Genomic DNA, 19,718 nt, shown 5'->3' with positions numbered 1-19,718 from the left:
CCAAATTTAATATATCCCAGAACCTGTTTTTCTTGGACATTTATTAACATCTCAAAAACATAAGGAAGAAAGTTTGGGAAGTGCTGATCAGGCACATTGCTCTTTTTATGTCTATATCAAGCGATAACATTACTTTTGATGAGAATTCTTGTTCTAATGGGAGGGGTACATAAGACAGGTTTGACAATCATTATAATGAGAGATAGCAGTTGGTTAGAGACATAAGAACCCTGGATGAAGTAATGTGATAGTCAAGAGTAGTAAATAACCACTATAGAGAGATTCAGAAAAGCTACAAGCAAGAGAAGCCATTTTAGTTGAGCATGGGAAGGCAAATAGGGATTTGGTGTTGCAGCGATGGAAGCCGTGAGGGGATGTGAGCAAAGGCATGGAAGCAGGAGAATGTGAGGCATGTTGGAAGGAAGGCAGTGGGTGGCTGTTTGACTGGAAGATGAAGTACTGTGGGGTGGGAGGAGAAGGTGTAGCAGGTGATAGTTTTGGAAAATTAGGCTCAATTCCACATTACAGAAGCTGGACTCTAGGAGGCCGTAGGAATAACAATGAAGGCTGCACTTTAGGGAGGTCAGTGTGGCAGTAGTTTTTGAGTTGGGAGCCAACACCATGCAGTCACTCAGGTGAGTGGGGCAAGGTGAGGAATTCTTGAGTCAGGACACTGGTGTGGAGGTGGAGGACAAGACAGCCCCTTGGAAGGGTTAACAGCCTAGGAGAGGGTAGGCTCAGAAAGGGGTCTGGTTGTTGAGGGCACAGTTCAAACACAAATGTTATTAAATAGAATCACGAATCAATCAATTGCTATAAAATTAATGTTAGTTAAGTTTCCTCCTATTCTTAGTTCTAGAGCCAGTACAAAAGCCTCATGAAGGTCCTGGAGAAATGGGGAAACCAGTCGTCATTCCTAAAGAGGATCAAGAAAAGATGAAAGAGATGTTTAAAATCAATCAGTTCAATTTAATGGCAAGTGAGATGATTGCACTCAACAGATCTTTACCAGATGTTAGGTTAGAAGGGTAAGTACCTATTGTGGTCCTGATAGTATGTGAATGAAAAGTATATTCTGAATTTTCAGTAAATTGCACTTGAGTGCTGATTGTTCTTAAGGCAAATGTTATATCACTATGTTACTACTTACCCCACTTAGAAAATAATTAAATGCTGATAGAAATAATATCTCAAGCTTCTACTCATTATTAGCACTATGTATTTCAGGCATTGGAAGATAATTATTTATCTTAATGGATTAGAAGGGGATTTTAAACTTTATTATTACCAAAATACTCACATACTCAACTTTTTACAAAAATATTTTAAGTTTTATGTAACTTGAAACAGTGAAATACACAGTCGTAAGTATACAGCTCACTGAATTTTTTGCTATGTATACACCTGTGTAACCATCAGCCAAATCAAGACATAGAATGATCCCATCACCCCTGAAAGTCTCCTTATGTTTTTTGTAGTCAGTGCTTACATCCCCAGAGGCAGCCATTATATTGACCTCTCTAAACATAGATTAGTTTTGTCTCTTTTTGAACTTTTTATGGTGGATCCACACCATTTTTTGTGCCTTTAAGATTCATATTGTTGCATGTATCAGAATTTTATTCTTTTCTACAGCAAATAGTGATTTGTAATATGAATATGCCATCATTTATTTATACATTGATAGATCTTTGGATTATTTCTACTTTTTGACCACTATAAATAAAGCTATTGTGCCATTCTTGTTCATGTCTTTTGGAGGACTTAAGTGCGCATTACTCTATGCTATGTACTAGAGAAAGGAATAGGTTATGCATTTATATAGCATTAGCATGTGCTACGAAACATTTTCCCAGAATGTTTATACCAATTTACACTCCTATCAGCAACATATTAATTAGATGTCTAGTTGCTCCATAATAAGAAGGTAAATACAAGGGTACTAGAGTACAATAGACCCAGTTAAAAGCAAGCAAACTGTACAGATAATAGGTAGAGGAAGTGAACATGTACATTCTGTGCTGAGGCCTCCTAAACTCCTTGCTCCCATTGATGCTGGCAGCCAAGCTTGCCTCCTCCAGAGAAGAGACTGGAAGGTCTTTCTCATCAGAATTGGATAGCCCTAGAGAGAAGGGTAAGTACCTAGTGTGGTCCTGATAGTATGTGAATGAAAAGTATGTTCTGAATTTCCAACAAATTGCACTTTAGTGCTGATTGACTTGGGAAAGTTTCCAACTTAATGGCACAGCCTGATCATCCTTATGGAAACTCATAGTCAGTGAGTCCTACTCATGTGTTTAGGCCTCATATTCAGCCTCTTGGTCTTCCATTCTCAATAACAAATAGGTAAGCAAGGAATACTAGACATCTCAGGAAACCCTCAACAAACAGAGGAAAGCAACTTTGAGGAAACAAAAACTATTAAGGTAGAACACATAAAGAGAAATAACTAATAACCTCAACAAAATAGAGAATATATTACAACCATAAAATGGGAATAGGATACTATTCAAAAGATACACTGAGAGAAACAGAAAGAGCTTTTGAAAATAAAAAAATAAAAATAAAAATGCACCAAAGAGATGGACAACAGTAAAATTATATGAACATTGAAATGACAATCAAGAAATCCAATATTTTAATAATAGGAGTCTCAAAAAGAATTTTAAAAATAGGGAAGAGAAAATTTATTCACAAAATTTTCCATAACTGAACTGCACAAATTTTCAAATTGAAAGAGCCCACCAACTTTTTGGGACAATAGGTGAAAATAGATTGCACTCCAAGACATTGTGACTTTCAGAACACTGAGGATTTCAACCCCCAAAGGGGAAAAAAAGACCTTTTACAGGTTTCTTAAGAGGCGAAAGCAGGTCACAGTCAAAGGGTTATTAATCAGAATGCCTTCAGACTTCTCAGAAACTCTAGAAACAAAGGAACAAAACTCTAAAAGAAAATAATTTCCAATCTAAATGTTATATTCAGCCAAACTTGCAATAAAGTACACAGGTTAAATAAGGATATGTCTGGACATGCAAGATCTCAGAACATTGAACTGCCAAGCATCCATTATCAGGAAGTTACTAGAGATAGGACACTACCATTTAAAACCTTGGTTTTCTTCTTTCTTTTCTTTCTTTTCTTTCCTTTCTTTCCTTTCTTTCCTTTCTTTCCTTTTTCTTTCTTCCTTCCTTCCTTCCTTTCTTTCTTTCCTTTCTTTCTTTCCTTTCTTTCCTTTCTTTCCTTTCTTTCCTTTCTTTCCTTTCTTTCCTTTCTTTCCTTTCTTTCCTTTCTTTCCTTTCTTTCCTTTCTTTTTTCTTTCTTTCTTTCTTTCTTTCTTTCTTTCTTTCTTTCTTTCTTTCTTTCTTTCTTTCTTTCTTTCTTTCTTTCTTTCTCTCTTTCCTTCTTTTCTTTTCTTTCTTTCTTTCTTTCTTTTTCTTCTTTTCCCTCTCTGGCCCAGGCTACAATCTACTCGGCTTGCTGCTGCCCGCGCCGCGGACTGCCTGGGACTGCCGGCGCGCGCCACCGCTGCCTGCCTTTTCTCCTTTCGCTGCAGGCACGCGTTCGCCATCTTGGCCACGCTGGTCGCCAGCTCCTCACGCCAAGTGCTCTGCCCGCCTCAGCCTCCCGACGTACTGGGACTACAGACGGAGTCTCGCTCACCCAGTGCTCGGTGTTTCCCAGGCTGGAGTGCGGTGGCGTGGTCTGGCCTCGCGGCAGCCTCCGCCCCCCAGCCGCCTGCCTTGGCCTACCAGGGTGCTGGGATTGCAGCCCCTGCCCGGCCGCCGCCCCATCTGGGAGGTGGGGAGCGCCTCTGCCCGGCCGCCCCGTCCGGGAAGAAGCGAGGAGCGCCTCTGCCCGGCCGCCCCGTCCGGGAAGAAGCGAGGAGCGCCTCTGCCCGGCCGCCCCGTCCGGGAAGAAGCGAGGAGCGCCTCTGCCCGGCCGCCCCGTCCGGGAAGAAGTGAGGAGCGCCTCTGCCCGGCTGCCCCGTCTGGGAAGTGAGGAGCGCCTCTGCCCGGCCGCCCCGTCCGGGAAGAAATGAGGAGCGCCTCTGCCCGGGCGCCCCGTCCAGGAAGAAGTGAGGAGCGCCTCTGCCCGGCCACCCCGTCTGGGAAGTGAGGAGCACCTCTGCCCGGCCACCCACCGTCTGGGAAGTGAGGAGCGCCTCTGCCCGGCCACCCACCGTCTGGGAAGTGAGGAGCGCCTCTGCCCGGCCACCCACCGTCTGGGAAGTGAGGAGCGCCTCTGCCCGGCCACCCACCGTCTGGGAAGTGAGGAGCGTCTCTGCCCGGCCGCCCCGTCTGGGAAGTGAGGAGCGCCTCTGCCCGGCCACCCATCGTCTGGGAAGTGAGGAGCGCCTCTGCCCGGCCACCCCGTCTGGGAAGTGAGGAGCGCCTCTGCCCGGCCGCCCCGTCTGGGAGGTGAGGAGCGCCTCTGCCCGGCCGCCCCGTCCGGGAGGAAATGAGGAGCGCCTCTGCCCGACCGCCCCGTCCGGGAAGAGAGGAGCGCCTCTGCCCGGCCACCCACCGTCTGGGAAGTGAGGAGCGCCTCTGCCCGGCTGCCCCGTCTGGGAAGTGAGGAGCGCCTCTGCCCGGCCGCCCCGTCCGGGAGGAAATGAGGAGCGCCTCTGCCCGACCGCCCCGTCCGGGAAGAGAGGAGCGCCTCTGCCCGGCCACCCACCGTCTGGGAAGTGAGGAGCGCCTCTGCCCGGCTGCCCCGTCTGGGAAGTGAGGAGCGCCTCTGCCCGGCCGCCCCGTCCGGGAAGAAATGAGGAGCGCCTCTGCCCGGGCGCCCCGTCCGGGAAGAAGTGAGGAGCGCCTCTGCCCGGCCGCCCCATCCGGGAAGAAGTGAGGAGCGCCTCTGCCCGGCCGCCCCATCTGGGAGGTGGGGAGCGCCTCTGCCCGGCCACCCACCGTCTGGGAAGCGAGGAGCGCCTCTGCCCGGCCGCCCCGTCTGGGAAGTGAGGAGTGCCTCTGCCCGGCCACCCATCGTCTGGGAGGTGAGCAGCGCCTCTGCCCGGCCACCCATCGTCTGGGAGGTGAGGAGCGCCTCTGCCCGGCCGCCCCGTCCGGGAAGAAGTGAGGAGCGCCTCTGCCCAGCCGCCCCGTCCGAGAGGAAGTGAGGAGCGCCTCTGCCCGGGCGCCCCGTCCGGGAGGAAGTGAGGAGCGCCTCTGCCCGGGCGCCCCGTCCGGGAGGAAGTGAGGAGCGCCTCTGCCCGGCCGCCCCGTCCGGGAGGAAGTGAGGAGCGCCTCTGCCCGGCCGCCCCGTCCGGGAGGAAGTGAGGAGCGCCTCTGCCCGGCCGCCCCGTCCGGGAGGAAGTGAGGAGCGCCTCTGCCCGGCCGCCCCGTCCGGGAGGAAGTGAGGAGCGCCTCTGCCCGGCCGCCCCGTCCGGGAGGAAGTGAGGAGCGCCTCTGCCCGGCCGCCCCGTCCGGGAGGAAGTGAGGAGCGCCTCTGCCCGGCCGCCCCGTCCGGGAGGAAGTGAGGAGCGCCTCTGCCCGGCCGCCCCGTCCGGGAGGAAGTGAGGAGCGCCTCTGCCCGGCTGCCCCGTCCGGGAGGAAGTGAGGAGCGCCTCTGCCCGGCCGCCCCGTCCGGGAGGAAGTGAGGAGCGCCTCTGCCCGGCCGCCCCGTCCGGGAGGAAGTGAGGAGCGCCTCTGCCCGGCCGCCCCGTCCGGGAGGAAGTGAGGAGCGCCTCTGCCCGGCCGCCCCGTCCGGGAGGAAGTGAGGAGCGCCTCTGCCCGGCTGCCCCGTCCGGGAGGAAGTGAGGAGGGCCTCTGCCCGGCCGCCCCGTCCGGGAGGAAGTGAGGAGCGCCTCTGCCCGGCCGCCCATCGTCTGGGAGGTGAGGAGCGCCTCTGCCCGGCCGCCCATCGTCTGGGAGGTGAGGAGCGCCTCTGCCCGGCCACCCATCGTCTGGGAGGTGAGGAGCGCCTCTGCCCGGCCGGCCCATCTGGGAAGTGAGGAGCGCCTCTGCCCGGCCACCCATCGTCTGGGAAGTGAGGAGCGCCTCTGCCCGGCCACCCATCGTCTGGGAAGTGAGGAGCACCTCTGCCCGGCCACCTATCGTCTGGGAAGAAGTGAGGAGCGTCTCTGCCTGGCCGCCCCGTCTGGGAAGTGAGGAGCTCCTCTGCCCGGCCGCCCCATGTCTGGGTAGAAGTGAGGAGCTCCTCTGCCTGGCCGCTCCGTCTGGGAGGTCTACCACGGAGGCCAGAAGCAATGTGGGGGCTGGACGTGGTGGCTCACGCCTGTGGTCCCGGCACTCTGGGGGGCGAGGCGGGTTGATCACTTCGGGCTAGGAGTTCGAGACCAGTCTGGCCAACTTGGCGAAACATGAAGAATACAACAGACAAACCAACCAACCAACTCAGTGACAACAAAACAGGTCTACCCTGAAGTCATACTCTAATTTTTTCTATTTTCTTCCCTTTCTGATCCTTTATCCCACTTTCTTTTTCTTCCTCTTCCTTCTCCCTCTTCTTTGTCAAATAGAGGATTGAGTTATTATCACTGATCCATATAAAGTCCCTCTCTCATTTATTTTAACTCCCACCCCCCATTTCTATTCCCCGACTTCCCATGTGCAACCTTCCTAATATGTTTGATATGCATCTTTTTGTTTGTATGTATTTTTAGAAAATGTTGTTTTTGTATGCAAAAATTAATAAAAAACAAACAAACAAACAAAAAAATAAAATAAAACCTTGGTTTTAAATAAAACAAGGACAAGAAAAACATAGAATGTAAAAAACAGAAGATTCAGCTTGTGTGAGAAATGGTAGGAATGACCAGAAGATGATGAAGGGAGAGCCTGAGTGAGAGTTGCACAGGCAGAGGCGACCAGCCCAGATGGAGCCAGTGAGAAAATTCCAGAGAGACTTCAAGAAGATGCCATTGAAGTTACACCTGATATGGCTGAGTGTCTAGAGTAGATTTAGACAATTGATAGGAAGTTTGGGATTGAAATACATAGAAAACCATAGTAAGAAAAAAATTAAATGAGCATTACCTTCAGGGAAAACTTTAAAAAAATTGTTCAGAGAAAACAAAAGTAATCATAGTTTACTACTATATGGCTTAGCCATGAATAAGTCATAATAAGATAACTGTTGAATATTGTGCATGTAAAAATTAAACCAAGGAGATGAAGAGTATCTCTTTATCCAGCAAGTTGATTAAGTGGAGATCAGTCAAGAGAAGCTTAATTTGTAAAGATTTTTCACAAACCGTTTGCTTTCCTGAAAACTTAAACATCGTTGAAGAAAACTATAGACTCACCACAGTCTACAGTTAAAACGATGCCTGTATTGTAAACAACCTTACACTTACTTCGAGCCTCAATCAAATATTATTGTTTCTGGTAGAATTGTTTTTGTCATTTTAATAACCCCCCTAAGTATATCATCACTCTCAACACATTTTATTAAACATTTATGTCTTTTTGTCTTTATGTGGCTTTTGAAGATACTTTTATTAATGAGTACCTTTTAAGTGCATTGTAAGTCACCAGTTTTTGGACATTGAACAGCTTTGTGGTATTAGGAGCAGTGTTGAAATGGTGTGATACAAATGCTTGTGCACCAAGTTTCATACTTGATGAAGACTCTTCAGACTTGACGAAGTCCACTTTTGTGAAAGCTGCCAGTACACACTCCTTCTGGCCAACCGCTGGGTCTCTGTGGGACTGGGCTGCCTAGGAGGTAGTGCAGAGTCACTACCACCACTGAGTAGCCTTTTTATATCTTCACTGCATCTCTGGACTGATACCCTTTTTTAAAAAAAAGTTTTAGAAGACTTTTTATTATGGAAAATTTCAAATGTATACAAAAATAGAGATAATAATGTAATGAACCCTCATGTATTTACCACCCAGCTTCAACAATTCCTAATGGTTTTGTCTTATGAATTCTTATACCCTCTGAGATGTCCCCCAACAATCTTTGCCTCTTGGTATTCACACCTCTTTGTAGTCTCCATGTTGCACTAAGATTGGTCTGTGTGAGCAATAGAACATGGTGCAAGTAAAATGGAGTATCTCCTTCATATTATGTTATCAGATATGCTGTGGCTTCCATGTTGGTCTTTTACTCTTGCTGTGATCATTTGCTGTGGAATAAGCCCCTGACACAATAGGAGCAGCCCTATGTCAACACCTGTGTGGTTTATGGCTTTTTGTGAACAACCAGGTAAGTAAGGTTAGAAGCATATTCTCCAGCCCCAAGCAAAGACAAAACATTTCTAAATATTTCAGTATGTATCTCTGAAAGATAAGGACTCATAGAAAAGAAAAATAAAAATCATTATACCATTTTCACCCCGAAAAATAACATAAACAATGATCCCTTCATATCACAAAATACCCAGTTAATATTCAAACTTCCCTAGTTATGACATATATATTTCTTTTTTTATAGTGTAGCTGTCAGGATCAAAATTACAGCTGGTGGATATTCTCAAGTCTCTTTTAGTCTGTAGGTTCCTTCTCTATCTTTTTTCCTTGCAGTTTATTATTTGAAGAATCCAGGTAGAATGCCTTACATCTTTTCTCAGCCTACATTTTGCTGACTGCATCACTGTGGTGTCATTTGAACATGTTCTTCAGTTCCCTGTCCTGTGAATTGGTAGTTAGACCTAAAGGCATATTGTACCAATATCCTTAAAGTCTAGTAAAATTGTGTGCTTGTGGTATTAAAGGTGTGAGATCTGGCCCATAATATGCATTGTTATTGGACAGGTTCATTACATGTTTCATTTGTCTATTTTCTCTTTTTGTAGTTCCTGTTAGTTAGGCATTAAGTGCATTGAGGAAGAAAATATGTTATCAAAGTTGATAATGTGAATGCTGCATATCAAAACTTATGAAATGTAGCTAATTCCATGCTTAGGTGATAATATATACCTTTAAGTGCATATGACTTTTTAAAAAAGAAGATGGAAAATTACTCAACTAACCATCTTAAGAAATTAGAAAAGAAACACATTAAAGAGAATAAGTAGAAGGAAGAGTGGAAACTTAAAGCTTGGAAACTTAGGAAATAATGTACAGTAGAGGAACAGCAAAGTCAAAAGTTCATGGGAAAAAAATGATAAAATTGACTAATCAAGAAAATGAGAGTCACAAATCCATAAAAGAAGTGAAAGGTGGTGTCATTACAGATCCAGACCTTAAAAGATAATATATCACAAAGATGAGAAATTATAAAGTAGAATACAAACATCGAGTATAGAGGCTCAACAAAGCCGAAAGTTCTTTGGAAAAAAATCAACAAAATCAAAAAACACTCTCTTAAATAGCAAATAATGGTATGAAAATGACAGCATCCCTTCACGTCTTGCAGACATTTGAAAGATTATACGTAGATTATATGAGGTTTTTTAAAATAGTCAAACTCATAGAGGCAGGGTGTAGAATAGTTGCCAGGGTCTGGTGGCAGGGGAGAAATGAGGAGATGCTGATTAGTGGGCATAAAGTTTCAGTTATGAAAGATGAATAAGGACTAGATATCTGCTATACAGTATTGTGCCTGTAGATAACAATACTGCATTGTACCCTTAAAAATCTATTAAAAGGGTAGATCTCATGGTAAGTGTTACCACAATGACATAAAGATAAGATTATAAGTGAATATTATAAATAACATCCCAATTTTTTAAAATTTAGATGAAATTAGTAGTTCCTAGAAAAATATAACTTAGTAAAATTGACATCAGAGAAAAGAAAATACAAGTTCTATAGCTATTAAGTAGAATTAATTATTTAAAATCATTACACACAGCCGGGCATGGTGGCTCACGCCTGTAATCCCAGCACTTTGGGAGGCCGAGGCAGGCAGATCATGAGGTCAGGAGATCAAGACCATCCTGGCTAACATGGTGAAACTCCGTCTCTACTAAAACTACAAAAAATTAGCCAGGTGTGGTGGCATGCACCTGTAGTCTCAGCTACTCAGAAGGCTGAGGCAGAAGAATGGCGTGAGCTGGGGAGGCAGAGCTTGTAGTGAGCCCAGATCACGCCACTGCATTCCAGCCTGGGCTACAGAGACTCTATCTCGAAGAAAAAAAAAAAATCTTTACACACAGACACTCACACAGTCAGACGTAAACACAGACTTCCAGGCATAGATGGCTTTGCCAATGAAAAGGAAGCAACATATCCATCTTATTTCATGAAATCAGCATGATCTTGATATGAAAATCCGACAAGGTTATTACAACAAAGAAATATTACAGACCAGTAATCTCGACATAGATGCAGATTTATAAGTGAAATCCAACACTATATAGAATAAATAATACATTAAAAATAAACTGGTTTATTCCAGGCGTGTGAAGTTGGTTTAAGATTTGAAGATCATTTAGATTCACCACATTTATAGGAAAACAGGTGATAAGTTATGTGATCATTTCATTAGATACAGGAAAAACATTTGATAAAATTTGTCACTGTCATGATAAAACCCCTTAGCAAACTAGGAATAGAAGGGAACTTCTTTAATCTGACAAAAGATTTCTAGAAAAATAAAACCCTCCCAGCAAATATCTATATTTAATAGTAATGTTGAAAGCTTTCCCTTTGAGATCTGGAACATGACACAGATGCATGTTAACACCACTTCTGTTCAGCATCATACTGGAGGTCTTAGCCAGTGTAAGGAGGCAAGCAAAAGAAGTAACTGTTATAAGGATTGGAAGAGAGGAATTAAAATTTATTAAGAAGTTCATTAAAATTTTATTATTTGCGGTTAACATGATTGTGTATAACAAAAATCCAAAAGAATTAGAGGATTAGAATAAAAAGTGTTTAGAGACCAGGCACAGTGACTCACACCTGTAACCCTAGCATTTTGGGCACCTGAAGCAGGAAGATTGCTTGAGTCCAGGAATTCAAGACCAGCCTGAGCAACATGATGAGACCCCATCTCTACAAAAAAATAATTAGCTGGACACAGTGGTGCATGTCTGTAGTCCCAGCTACTCAGGAGGCTGAGGCAGAAGGATATCTTGAGCTCAGGAGTTCGAGATTGCAGTGAGCCATGATTACGCCACACTGCACTCCAGCTTCGGCAACAGTGTGAGACTCTGTCTCAAAAAAAAAAAAAAAAAAAAAGCATATTCAGCAAGGTTGAAGGTTTTAAGGTCAATATTAAAAAGAAAAATACATTGCATTTCTATATGTTGTTTTCTTACAAAAGCTAGAAAATAAAACAATTTTAAATATTACTTATAATGCAATCTGAAAATATCAAATATCCAAGAAAGGCTCTTCAGAGTAAATTCTAAAGCAAAGAAAAATTAAATACCTAAATAAATGGAGAACTATCCCACATTCATGGGGTCAGACTCCTTAATATTATAAAGATGTTGGTTCTTTCTACATTCATTAGTAGATTTGATGGAGTCCCAATCATAACCACATATGCATGTGTAATTTGACAAGTTGATTCTCAAATGTGACAGGAAATGCAAAGACCTGGAAGAGCTAGACATTCTTATAGAATTATTAAGATTTCTTAGAAAGCTGTAATAATTAAGATAATGTGGTATTGTTGCAAGGATAGACAAGCAGATCAGTGGAACACAAATCAAGTTCATGACCAGTCCCGTACATACTTGAACACTTGGTTTAGGACAAAGGTGGCACTATGTGGCAGTAGAAGGATGATCTAAAAAATGAACAAATGAATGATGCTGGGTCAACTTGATATAATTCAAGACAAAAAAACTGCATCTTTACCGCACATCATACAGAAAAATCAATTTTATATGTATTACCTGAAATAAATGTGAAGGCAAACCAGCAAAGCCCTAAAAGATCACATAGGAGAAAATATCTTTATGATCTTGGGGTAGGAAAGGACTTTGTTTTAGGTGTATTTCTACTAGATGGTTGGACTTTTTTTTCTTTTAAATGACAGCCTACCATTTATGTATTTAATTTTTTGCTTCTCTCGTGCTCATGTTCATAGGCAGCCTACAATTGAATGGACTCTCACTCTGTATATACACACATACATATTTTTGAGAGACAGGGTCTTCCTCTGTTGCCCAGGCTGGAGTGCAGTGGCGCAGTCACAGCTGACTGCAGCCTCAACCTCCTGGGCTCAAACAGTCATCCCACCTCAGCCTCCTGAGTAACAAGGGCTACAGGTACATACCACTACACTTGGCTAATTTTTTAAATGTTTTGTAGAAATGAGGGTCTCACGACACGTTTCCCGGGCTGGGACTCTGTATTTTAGATTTAATCTTTGGTTTTTAATAGGTGACTTTTGTGTATATTATTACTTGATCTACGTGTATTATGACTTGATATATTTGAACTTCTTTTAGGTTGAATCATGAAATTGATATTCAACCACTTTTGACCTATGAAAATGACAATTTCATGAAGTTTGACTTAATAAATCTTGCTTTCTGTTTAGTATCTTTTTCATTTTCTTCCTTTCCTGCTTTTCTAAGTGATACAGTTTCAACTGGTAAAGTTTTAGTATTCATGTTTTTCTGTCTCTTGGTTTGGAAGCCGTATACTTTTCCTTTATTAGTAAGACCGAGGTATATTGTAATTATCAAGGTGTAGATTTATCTTTATGTACCTACATGTTCAGTGCACATAGTGTACTTTTGATGTGAGCACTGATATTATTCTTCAATTGTGGGACATTCCTAGCTGTAATCTCAAATACTGCTGCTTCACTATTTCCTCCAATCTGTTCTTTTGGAGCTACTTATATGCATATACTAGAGCTTCTCAATCTATACTCTTATTTTTTCTCTGTTTGTTCCTTTTCAAATTGTCTCTAGGTAAATTTCTCATTAGTATCTTGATAGTGGCAAAGTCCAAGTCTGGCTCTGCCATTTACTGGCTATGTGCTTTAGGACAAGTTGCCTGACTTTTCTATACCTCAGGTCCTTATCTCTAAGATAAGGAGAATTACAGGGGTGGTTGTGAGGATTTGTAAAGTGCTTTGCACACTTCCTGGAATCTAGGATACAGAGAAGGCCTCTGTTCAAGGAGTAGGCTCCAGGTCCCTGTTTGATTCTCAGGAGAAGCTGACTCCAAAGGGACTTTTCCATCTCCACTTTTTTTTTCTTTATTTTTCTACTCATTTCCTGACTTCCAAAGCAGATTCACAATGAAATACCAAATGGTAAATATTAGATAGTATTTTCTTAAGCCTCAGCTGTGCTGGACAGAGGTAGTCAGCTACTTTCCATTCCTGCTCCCCGAGGTGGAAGGAAGAATGGTGTGGGATGGCCCCTGGAGTGCAGCTTTTTCACCACCTTTTGGAACCCAGGAAACCTTGCTTATGTTCTAAGACATGGGCTTAACTGGTGTGTAGCTGGCTGTGTCCAGATCATCCTGTCTGCCAATAACTTCTACTGCCTTGTACAGTCTCTAAGTGCACGTTTCCTGAAGGAAACTGGAAGGAAGAATGACATTATTACACTGTTCAGAAGAGTTAAATAGAAGTAACAGTCCCTGAATAACTTTTCTAATGTGTGATCTTAGGGAAGCAAGTGTAAGACAGATTCCAAATCATTTAGTAAGCCAAATGCATCCTATATAGTTAGTCTTAGATATTTAAAAAGTAATTTTAATAGCATTTATTGAATGCTTTATTATATACCAGTATTATACACATCGTCATATTCAAACAGTTGGGCAAAGTAGTAGTAATGTGCTCAGTTTACAAATGGGGAAACTTGGACTTAGGGAAATTAAATGATTTGTCCAAAGTATAGTTAGTAAGTGAGGCAAGTGAAATTTGAACCTAGGTCTCAGGGACAAAATATGTGCTCTGAATCACTGTGCTTTGCCCTTACTTTTATGGTTAGATTTTAGTTGATCTTCTCTGAATGAGAGTATACAGAGGAGAAATTTTGTAACATTGCCAAATACTGCCTGGCAGGTAGCCAGACGTCTTATGAAATATTGAGTTGTCATTGATAAATGCTAGTGACAGATGAAATTTAATGGGAGAAAAAGAGTTCATTGAAAATCACAGCTTGAAAGGACATGGAGGAGAGCATTGGATTATACATGCATAGTCACCTTGATGTGGAAATTTCTTGAAAATTCTTCTTTTCTTGGCTCTTTCATACTGTAGTTCTTGACATATACATGGATGATTGATAAGCAGTGTAAGTTGTAGATTCAACTTGTAGTTCTGTTACTTACTAGCTGCTATCATGAGCAATCTACTTTATTACTTTAAGCCTCAGTTTCCTCATCTGTAAAATTTGGAGAGTAATTCCTCTGTCTTAGGGTTGTTATAAGCATACATGAGATAATATATTTAAACCTCTTAATGCAGTTTCAGGAACTTAATAAAAAGTCAGCAGGACCTTTTCAGGCCAGTGCCCTGAGATAGGATAAATAGAATAGGACTTTTTTAGAGATGGGGTCTCACTTTGTTGCCCAGGCTGGTCTCAAACTCCTGGGCTCAAGTGATCCTCCTACCACAGCCTTGCAAAGTGCTGGATTGCAGACGTGAGCCACTGTATCCAGCCAGAGTAGGACTATAACAATTGAAAAATATTAGTAATAGTAAATACCAAGCGACTTCTGTAGTTCTATATTTCTGAATTGTTAGGTACAGTCATGTGTTATTTAATGACTGGGGTATGTTCTGAGAAATAGGTCATTAGACAATTTTGTCATTGTGTAAACTATAGAGTGTACTTACACGAACCTAGATGGTACAGCCTACTACACACCTAGGCTGTATGGTATAGCCTATTACTCCCAGTCTGTTAACCTGCATAGTATATTTCTATACTGAATACTGTAGGCAACTGTAGTACAATAGTGTTTGTGTATCTAAACATAGAAAAGATACAGTATAAATATGGTATAAAAGATGAAAAGTGGTACACCTGTATAGGGCACTTACCATGAATGGAGCTTGCAGAAGTGGAACTTGCTCTGGGTGAGTGAGTGAGTACTGAGTGAATGTGAAGGCCTAAGACATTACTGTATACACTACTGTAGACTTTATCAACACTGCACACTTAGGCTCTTCTAAATGTATTTTGCAGATTAAGTAATTATGCTAGTATGTTGATGGTGGCTACAGTGACGCTAGGCCATAGGTATTTTTCAGCTCCATTATAATAATATGGGACTACCATAATATATGTGGTCTGTTGTTGTGGGGGTGCTACTGAAGCTCAGCGGGGTGAATGCCCTGGGTATCCACCACCTTCCACTGGCAACCGCACAGTATGAGGGAGAGGAAAACAAATGGAAGCACACTGGAACCGGGGAGGGAAGTTTCTTCCTCCTGCATTGTCCCTGCAGTACCTTCTACCTACAGAGCTTATGCATGCATCATGCGTACTGCAAAGGAGAAATGCTTATAGGGGCCAGTTTCATTATCACAGTGCAGGTAATAAAAGGTATATTTGGAACTAAGAGGCAATAAATTGATAATGGGTACACTACATGGCAATGATGAGTCATCTCCAAGAGCTAATGTATTATGTGTTTGTGGATACTTGCGTTTTAAAAATTGTTTTAATTTATGATGGTAAACGTTAATAGCCATAATCCACATAAAGAAAAGCCCTTTGGGGTCCTCAGTTTCTAAGTGTGTAAAGGGATTATAAGTCAAAAAGTTTGAGAACTGTTGCTTTATATTGTTCCCTTTAAGTAATGTTCAAAAAATCAGGCAAAACTCAGCAGTAGTACTGCAAGTCCTGTAAAGTGGTTACCTTGGACAGCGACACAAAGGAAGCCTCTGGGGTATTGGTAATGGTCTATTTCTTCATCTGGGTGCTGACTACTTGATGCTTTCACTGTGGAAATTCATTCAGCTCTACACTTATGATTTGTGAACTTTTTGTATGTATATATTTCAATAGAAAGTTAAGACTCTTCCCTTTCTTCCTAACCTATACTTTGCTGTTAAACCTATATGTAACTTTTAGAAATTAGCATAAACTGGCAGGGCCCGGTTGCTCATGCCTATAATCCCAGCACTTTGGGAGGCCGAGGCAGGCAGATCACGAGGTCAGGAGATTGAGACCATCCTGGCTAACACGGTGAAACCCCGTCTCTACTAAAAATACAAAAAATTAGCCGGGCATGGTGGCGGGCACCTGTAGGACCAGCTACTGGGGAGGCTGAGGCAGGAGAATGGCATGAACCTGGGAGGCGAAGCTTACAGTGAGCCGAGATCGCAAAAAAAAAAAAAAAGAAATTAGCATAAACTTACACTGGCTAGTTTTCATAACGGAGGATAAAAGTCTCACTTGGGCAAGTGTGGAAGAAAGCTGCTTCCTGAACATGGCCTGTGGCCTTTCTGCTCTTTCTCAGCTCTGTGTTGTATGAACCCATCCCCCTACCCACTTCAAACGCCAAAACACGAAAGGACAGGTGGTTTCGTGATTGGAAAAGCTTAGCTAGAATGCTAACGGGCTGTTTGGTTCTTCTCAAGTGCCTTGTGGCTCTTCCAGGTTAGGGGTGTGTGTTTATGTGTGTTTGTACCTGTTCTGAGGTTAATTATGGTTGTTTAATATTTTCTCTATATTTCCTCATTTGCTTTGAGAGAACATTAACTTATGAATTTGGTCTCTGATTAACTATTTGATTTAAAAGGTTATTTCCTTTTTATCATCTGTTCTTCTGGATCCTAATGTTGCTTCTCTCTCTGATTCTTCCATCCAGTTTCTTTCTGTTGTTCTTATAATCTTACTTCCTTTCCATACAGTTTTAGAATTTTATTCTTTAACACATTATACAAGTAGTAAATTTGGGTTATCACTTCTCTTCTGCAGAATCTGCTGTCTCCATATTCTTCTGTCTTCCTTTCTGTTTCCTAGCCATAGACATGGCTAACAGTACCATTTGTACACTGTACATCTTTCATGCATCACTTGATTTTATTATTTTATTTTATTTTGGTAAGGTAGCAGCTATATAGCCACCTTGGCTGTTTCCTGCTTCCCAATTCTACAATAATAAAAAGTAGGATTCACTTGGGAAAAGAGATTATATGTGTGGCATAATAAGATTCAGCTAAATAATATAAGAAACACTTTTTCTGAACCCCTTTTACCCATACATAGGCCATTCCTGACTTCAGAGTCTTATTCCAGGAGTCTGTGCATCAGGCATTCACGATACAGCTTGCTCAGCTATGATGTACCTGAAACTAGTACTAATTATATACATAAATATTCTAGCCACCATTTATAACAGAGTTTTGATGGGAAACTATTTTCAGAAGTATTATTAGGACTGCTGAGGACACATCTTTTCCCCCTCTAATCTAGTCTTTTGGGCCCCACCTCTTTAGCCTAGACTTAGAAGGAGGGAGCTGCAGACAGGGTGGCAGGCTGTGTGGGCCTTCTTGTGGTTGTTAGAGTGAACATAGGGAGCAGGCAGTGAAGTGGAAATGAGGCTGTGGGTTTTGTGGATCAGTGGATAGAGGGGAGGTTACTGGTAGTGGGAGATGGAGACCATCCTGTGAAAGGGGTCTTGGGAATGGTGAAGAGGGAGAGAGGGGCTGCAGTGGAATATATCAAAGGACAGGGACAGCTACTTGTTGCTCCTTGTCTCCTGGCAGAAAGAAAGGACAAGGGCTGATGGGGCCCCTACGGTAACTTCTTCTTTCAACCCTTTTACCTTGTCATCTTTTTACCCTTCCCTTTTCCTTTTCTTCCAACTGCCAACTGGCAGCCCTAGGGTAGAGTGTTCGATAAGAAGAGTTCTTTCAGCAGCTTCAGAAGAGGAGTCTTGTTTGTGTTTTCTTCATTTCTTCCCCATCCTTCCCTTTTTCCACTCCCACTGACAGGCGATTACAGTTGAGACTGGGGAGTGGAAAGTTTGAAGAGCTTGAGAGGGAGCAGGGAATAAAGGAAGAAAGAGGAGGGTGGAGCAACTGTTAGAACTGGGGATACCTGGGAGAGAATTATATATGCACTGTTTGGTGGGGGGGGGGGGTTATGTTCTAAAGCACATCCCTTGATCTCAGGTTACCTATTGCTGTTACTGTTCTCTGATAGGCTGTTATCTAGTAATTTCATCTAGCTAACAAGGTTGAAAGAAGAGACCCTGTTGCCTAACAAAGTGCTAGAAACATACAATTGTCATGTGGATTTTGTGTGCATATCTTTTGAGTGTGTTTGGTATTTCTGATTATTGCATGCTTAGGCATAGTATTTAGTGAACGAGATACATGTTGATATTTAATTATGGAGGTGGCAGCATCAAGAGTTGGAGCAGTAGGGCATGGGCTGTGGAGTCTTCAGTCAGGTTCTGCTGCCTCCTCGCTATCCCTGCCCTGTTTCTCATCTGCAAAATGTGGCTCCAAGCATCCATCTTACAGAATGACTAGGAAGATTAAGAGCCTGGTACATGATAGGTACTCACTAAATATTTCTCTTCTTTTGTGAAAGGTGTATTTTTGTTTAGATTATTAAACTACGTAAACTCCAGTGGTTCTGATTTTTTGTCTAATAGGGTGTTTGAAATACATTCAGTTTTGGGTAGATAATATAGCTTTATTTCATTCTCCATTAAAATGAATCACCTGAAAACATTCATCAGGAGGAAGTACCTAATTTTAAGAATATAAATGACATCTTTCAAATAATTTTAATCTAAATATATCACTTTAAATAGGTGCTATTTATTAAACACGTAACATTAACCAAAACTTAAATGAAAAGGTACCAAGGATCCCACCACTAGAGCAAACTGCTTTTATTGTTCTATCACCCTTCTAGTCCAGATTCCTTTATTATGCAATCTTAACAGTCACTTTTTATAAAGGCATTTGCTTTGTCTCTAGGTGTAAAACAAAGGTGTATCCAGATAATCTTCCTACAACAAGTGTGGTGATTGTTTTCCACAATGAGGCTTGGAGCACACTTCTGCGAACTGTCCATAGTGTCATTAATCGCTCACCAAGACACATGATAGAAGAAATTGTTCTAGTAGATGATGCCAGTGAAAGAGGTAAATTTTAAATTTTAATGCCAATAATTTGCTACACCTTTTGTCACTAATGGTTAAAACTAGTTGCTATAATTTTTAACCTAATAATTTTATACAAAATCTAATTTATCCCCAAAATATGGCATTTGGATTCATTCACATATGTAAAAAAGTACACCCTTGTGAGACTTAAAATATTACTTTAATTAGCATTTAATGTGTGTTGCATCTTAACCTTGTTTCAAAAAGAAATAATGCTCTATAACATAAACTATTATGCAGGACAGTGAAAAAACTCTCATCATTTTGTTAGGATTTTCTCTGTGAGAAGCTGCAGGATTGAGTCAGTAGAGAGCGAATGGATTCTGCTTACATCCATGAATGGAGAAATGTAGTCCCATGTTTAGTAGGAAATATCTCTGACAGTAGAATGGAGCTTTAGCTGGGTGAACCTTTGTTCTCCAGATTTTTCTTAGGTTTCCCTATTTTCTCCATTTCTAAGTTTCAGAAATGATCTATAGCTAGGTGCATAAAAGGATTAGGAGGGATGAAAAGGTAGGATGTAATATGACTGTCATAATAAATCTGTACAGACTCTTGCCCACATGTCCTTCTAGGAGTCTCAGAATTTTTCACAAGCTTAAAATCTCCCAAACAGTTTCATGAAATACTCTTTGGGAAAGGACATATTAATTAAAGGTGGCTTGGTCAATATTATTTATTCTGAATCCTTACTAGAGATTTCACATTACAGAGTACCATATAGAAAAGGCTCCGCTTAGT

The 19,718-nt window shown here is 42.3% G+C and overlaps 1 protein-coding gene across 6 annotated transcripts in view; it reads left to right on the top strand.

Annotated features, from left to right (window-relative positions):
- The window catches only part of GALNT1 (polypeptide N-acetylgalactosaminyltransferase 1), a 139,831-nt gene that overhangs the window by 80,760 nt on the left and 39,353 nt on the right, over positions 1-19,718 (top strand). For 5 of the 6 annotated variants that reach the window (XM_055234393.2, XM_063640204.1, XM_063640206.1 and 2 more), the window contains 2 exons: positions 854-1,028; positions 18,790-18,956. In XM_055234393.2, coding sequence (XP_055090368.1) covers positions 854-1,028; positions 18,790-18,956 — 342 coding nt within the window. Of the gene's footprint in view, positions 1-853; positions 1,029-18,789; positions 18,957-19,718 lie in introns of those variants that run through there. The other variant, XM_063640210.1, reaches the window with a different exon arrangement.

The sequence above is a fragment of the Symphalangus syndactylus genome, chromosome 1, assembly GCF_028878055.3.
Source record: "Symphalangus syndactylus isolate Jambi chromosome 1, NHGRI_mSymSyn1-v2.1_pri, whole genome shotgun sequence".
NCBI lineage: Eukaryota > Metazoa > Chordata > Mammalia > Primates > Hylobatidae > Symphalangus > Symphalangus syndactylus.
The sequence above is the reverse complement of the archived record's forward strand: the minus strand, read 5'-3'. Positions and strand labels throughout refer to the sequence as shown.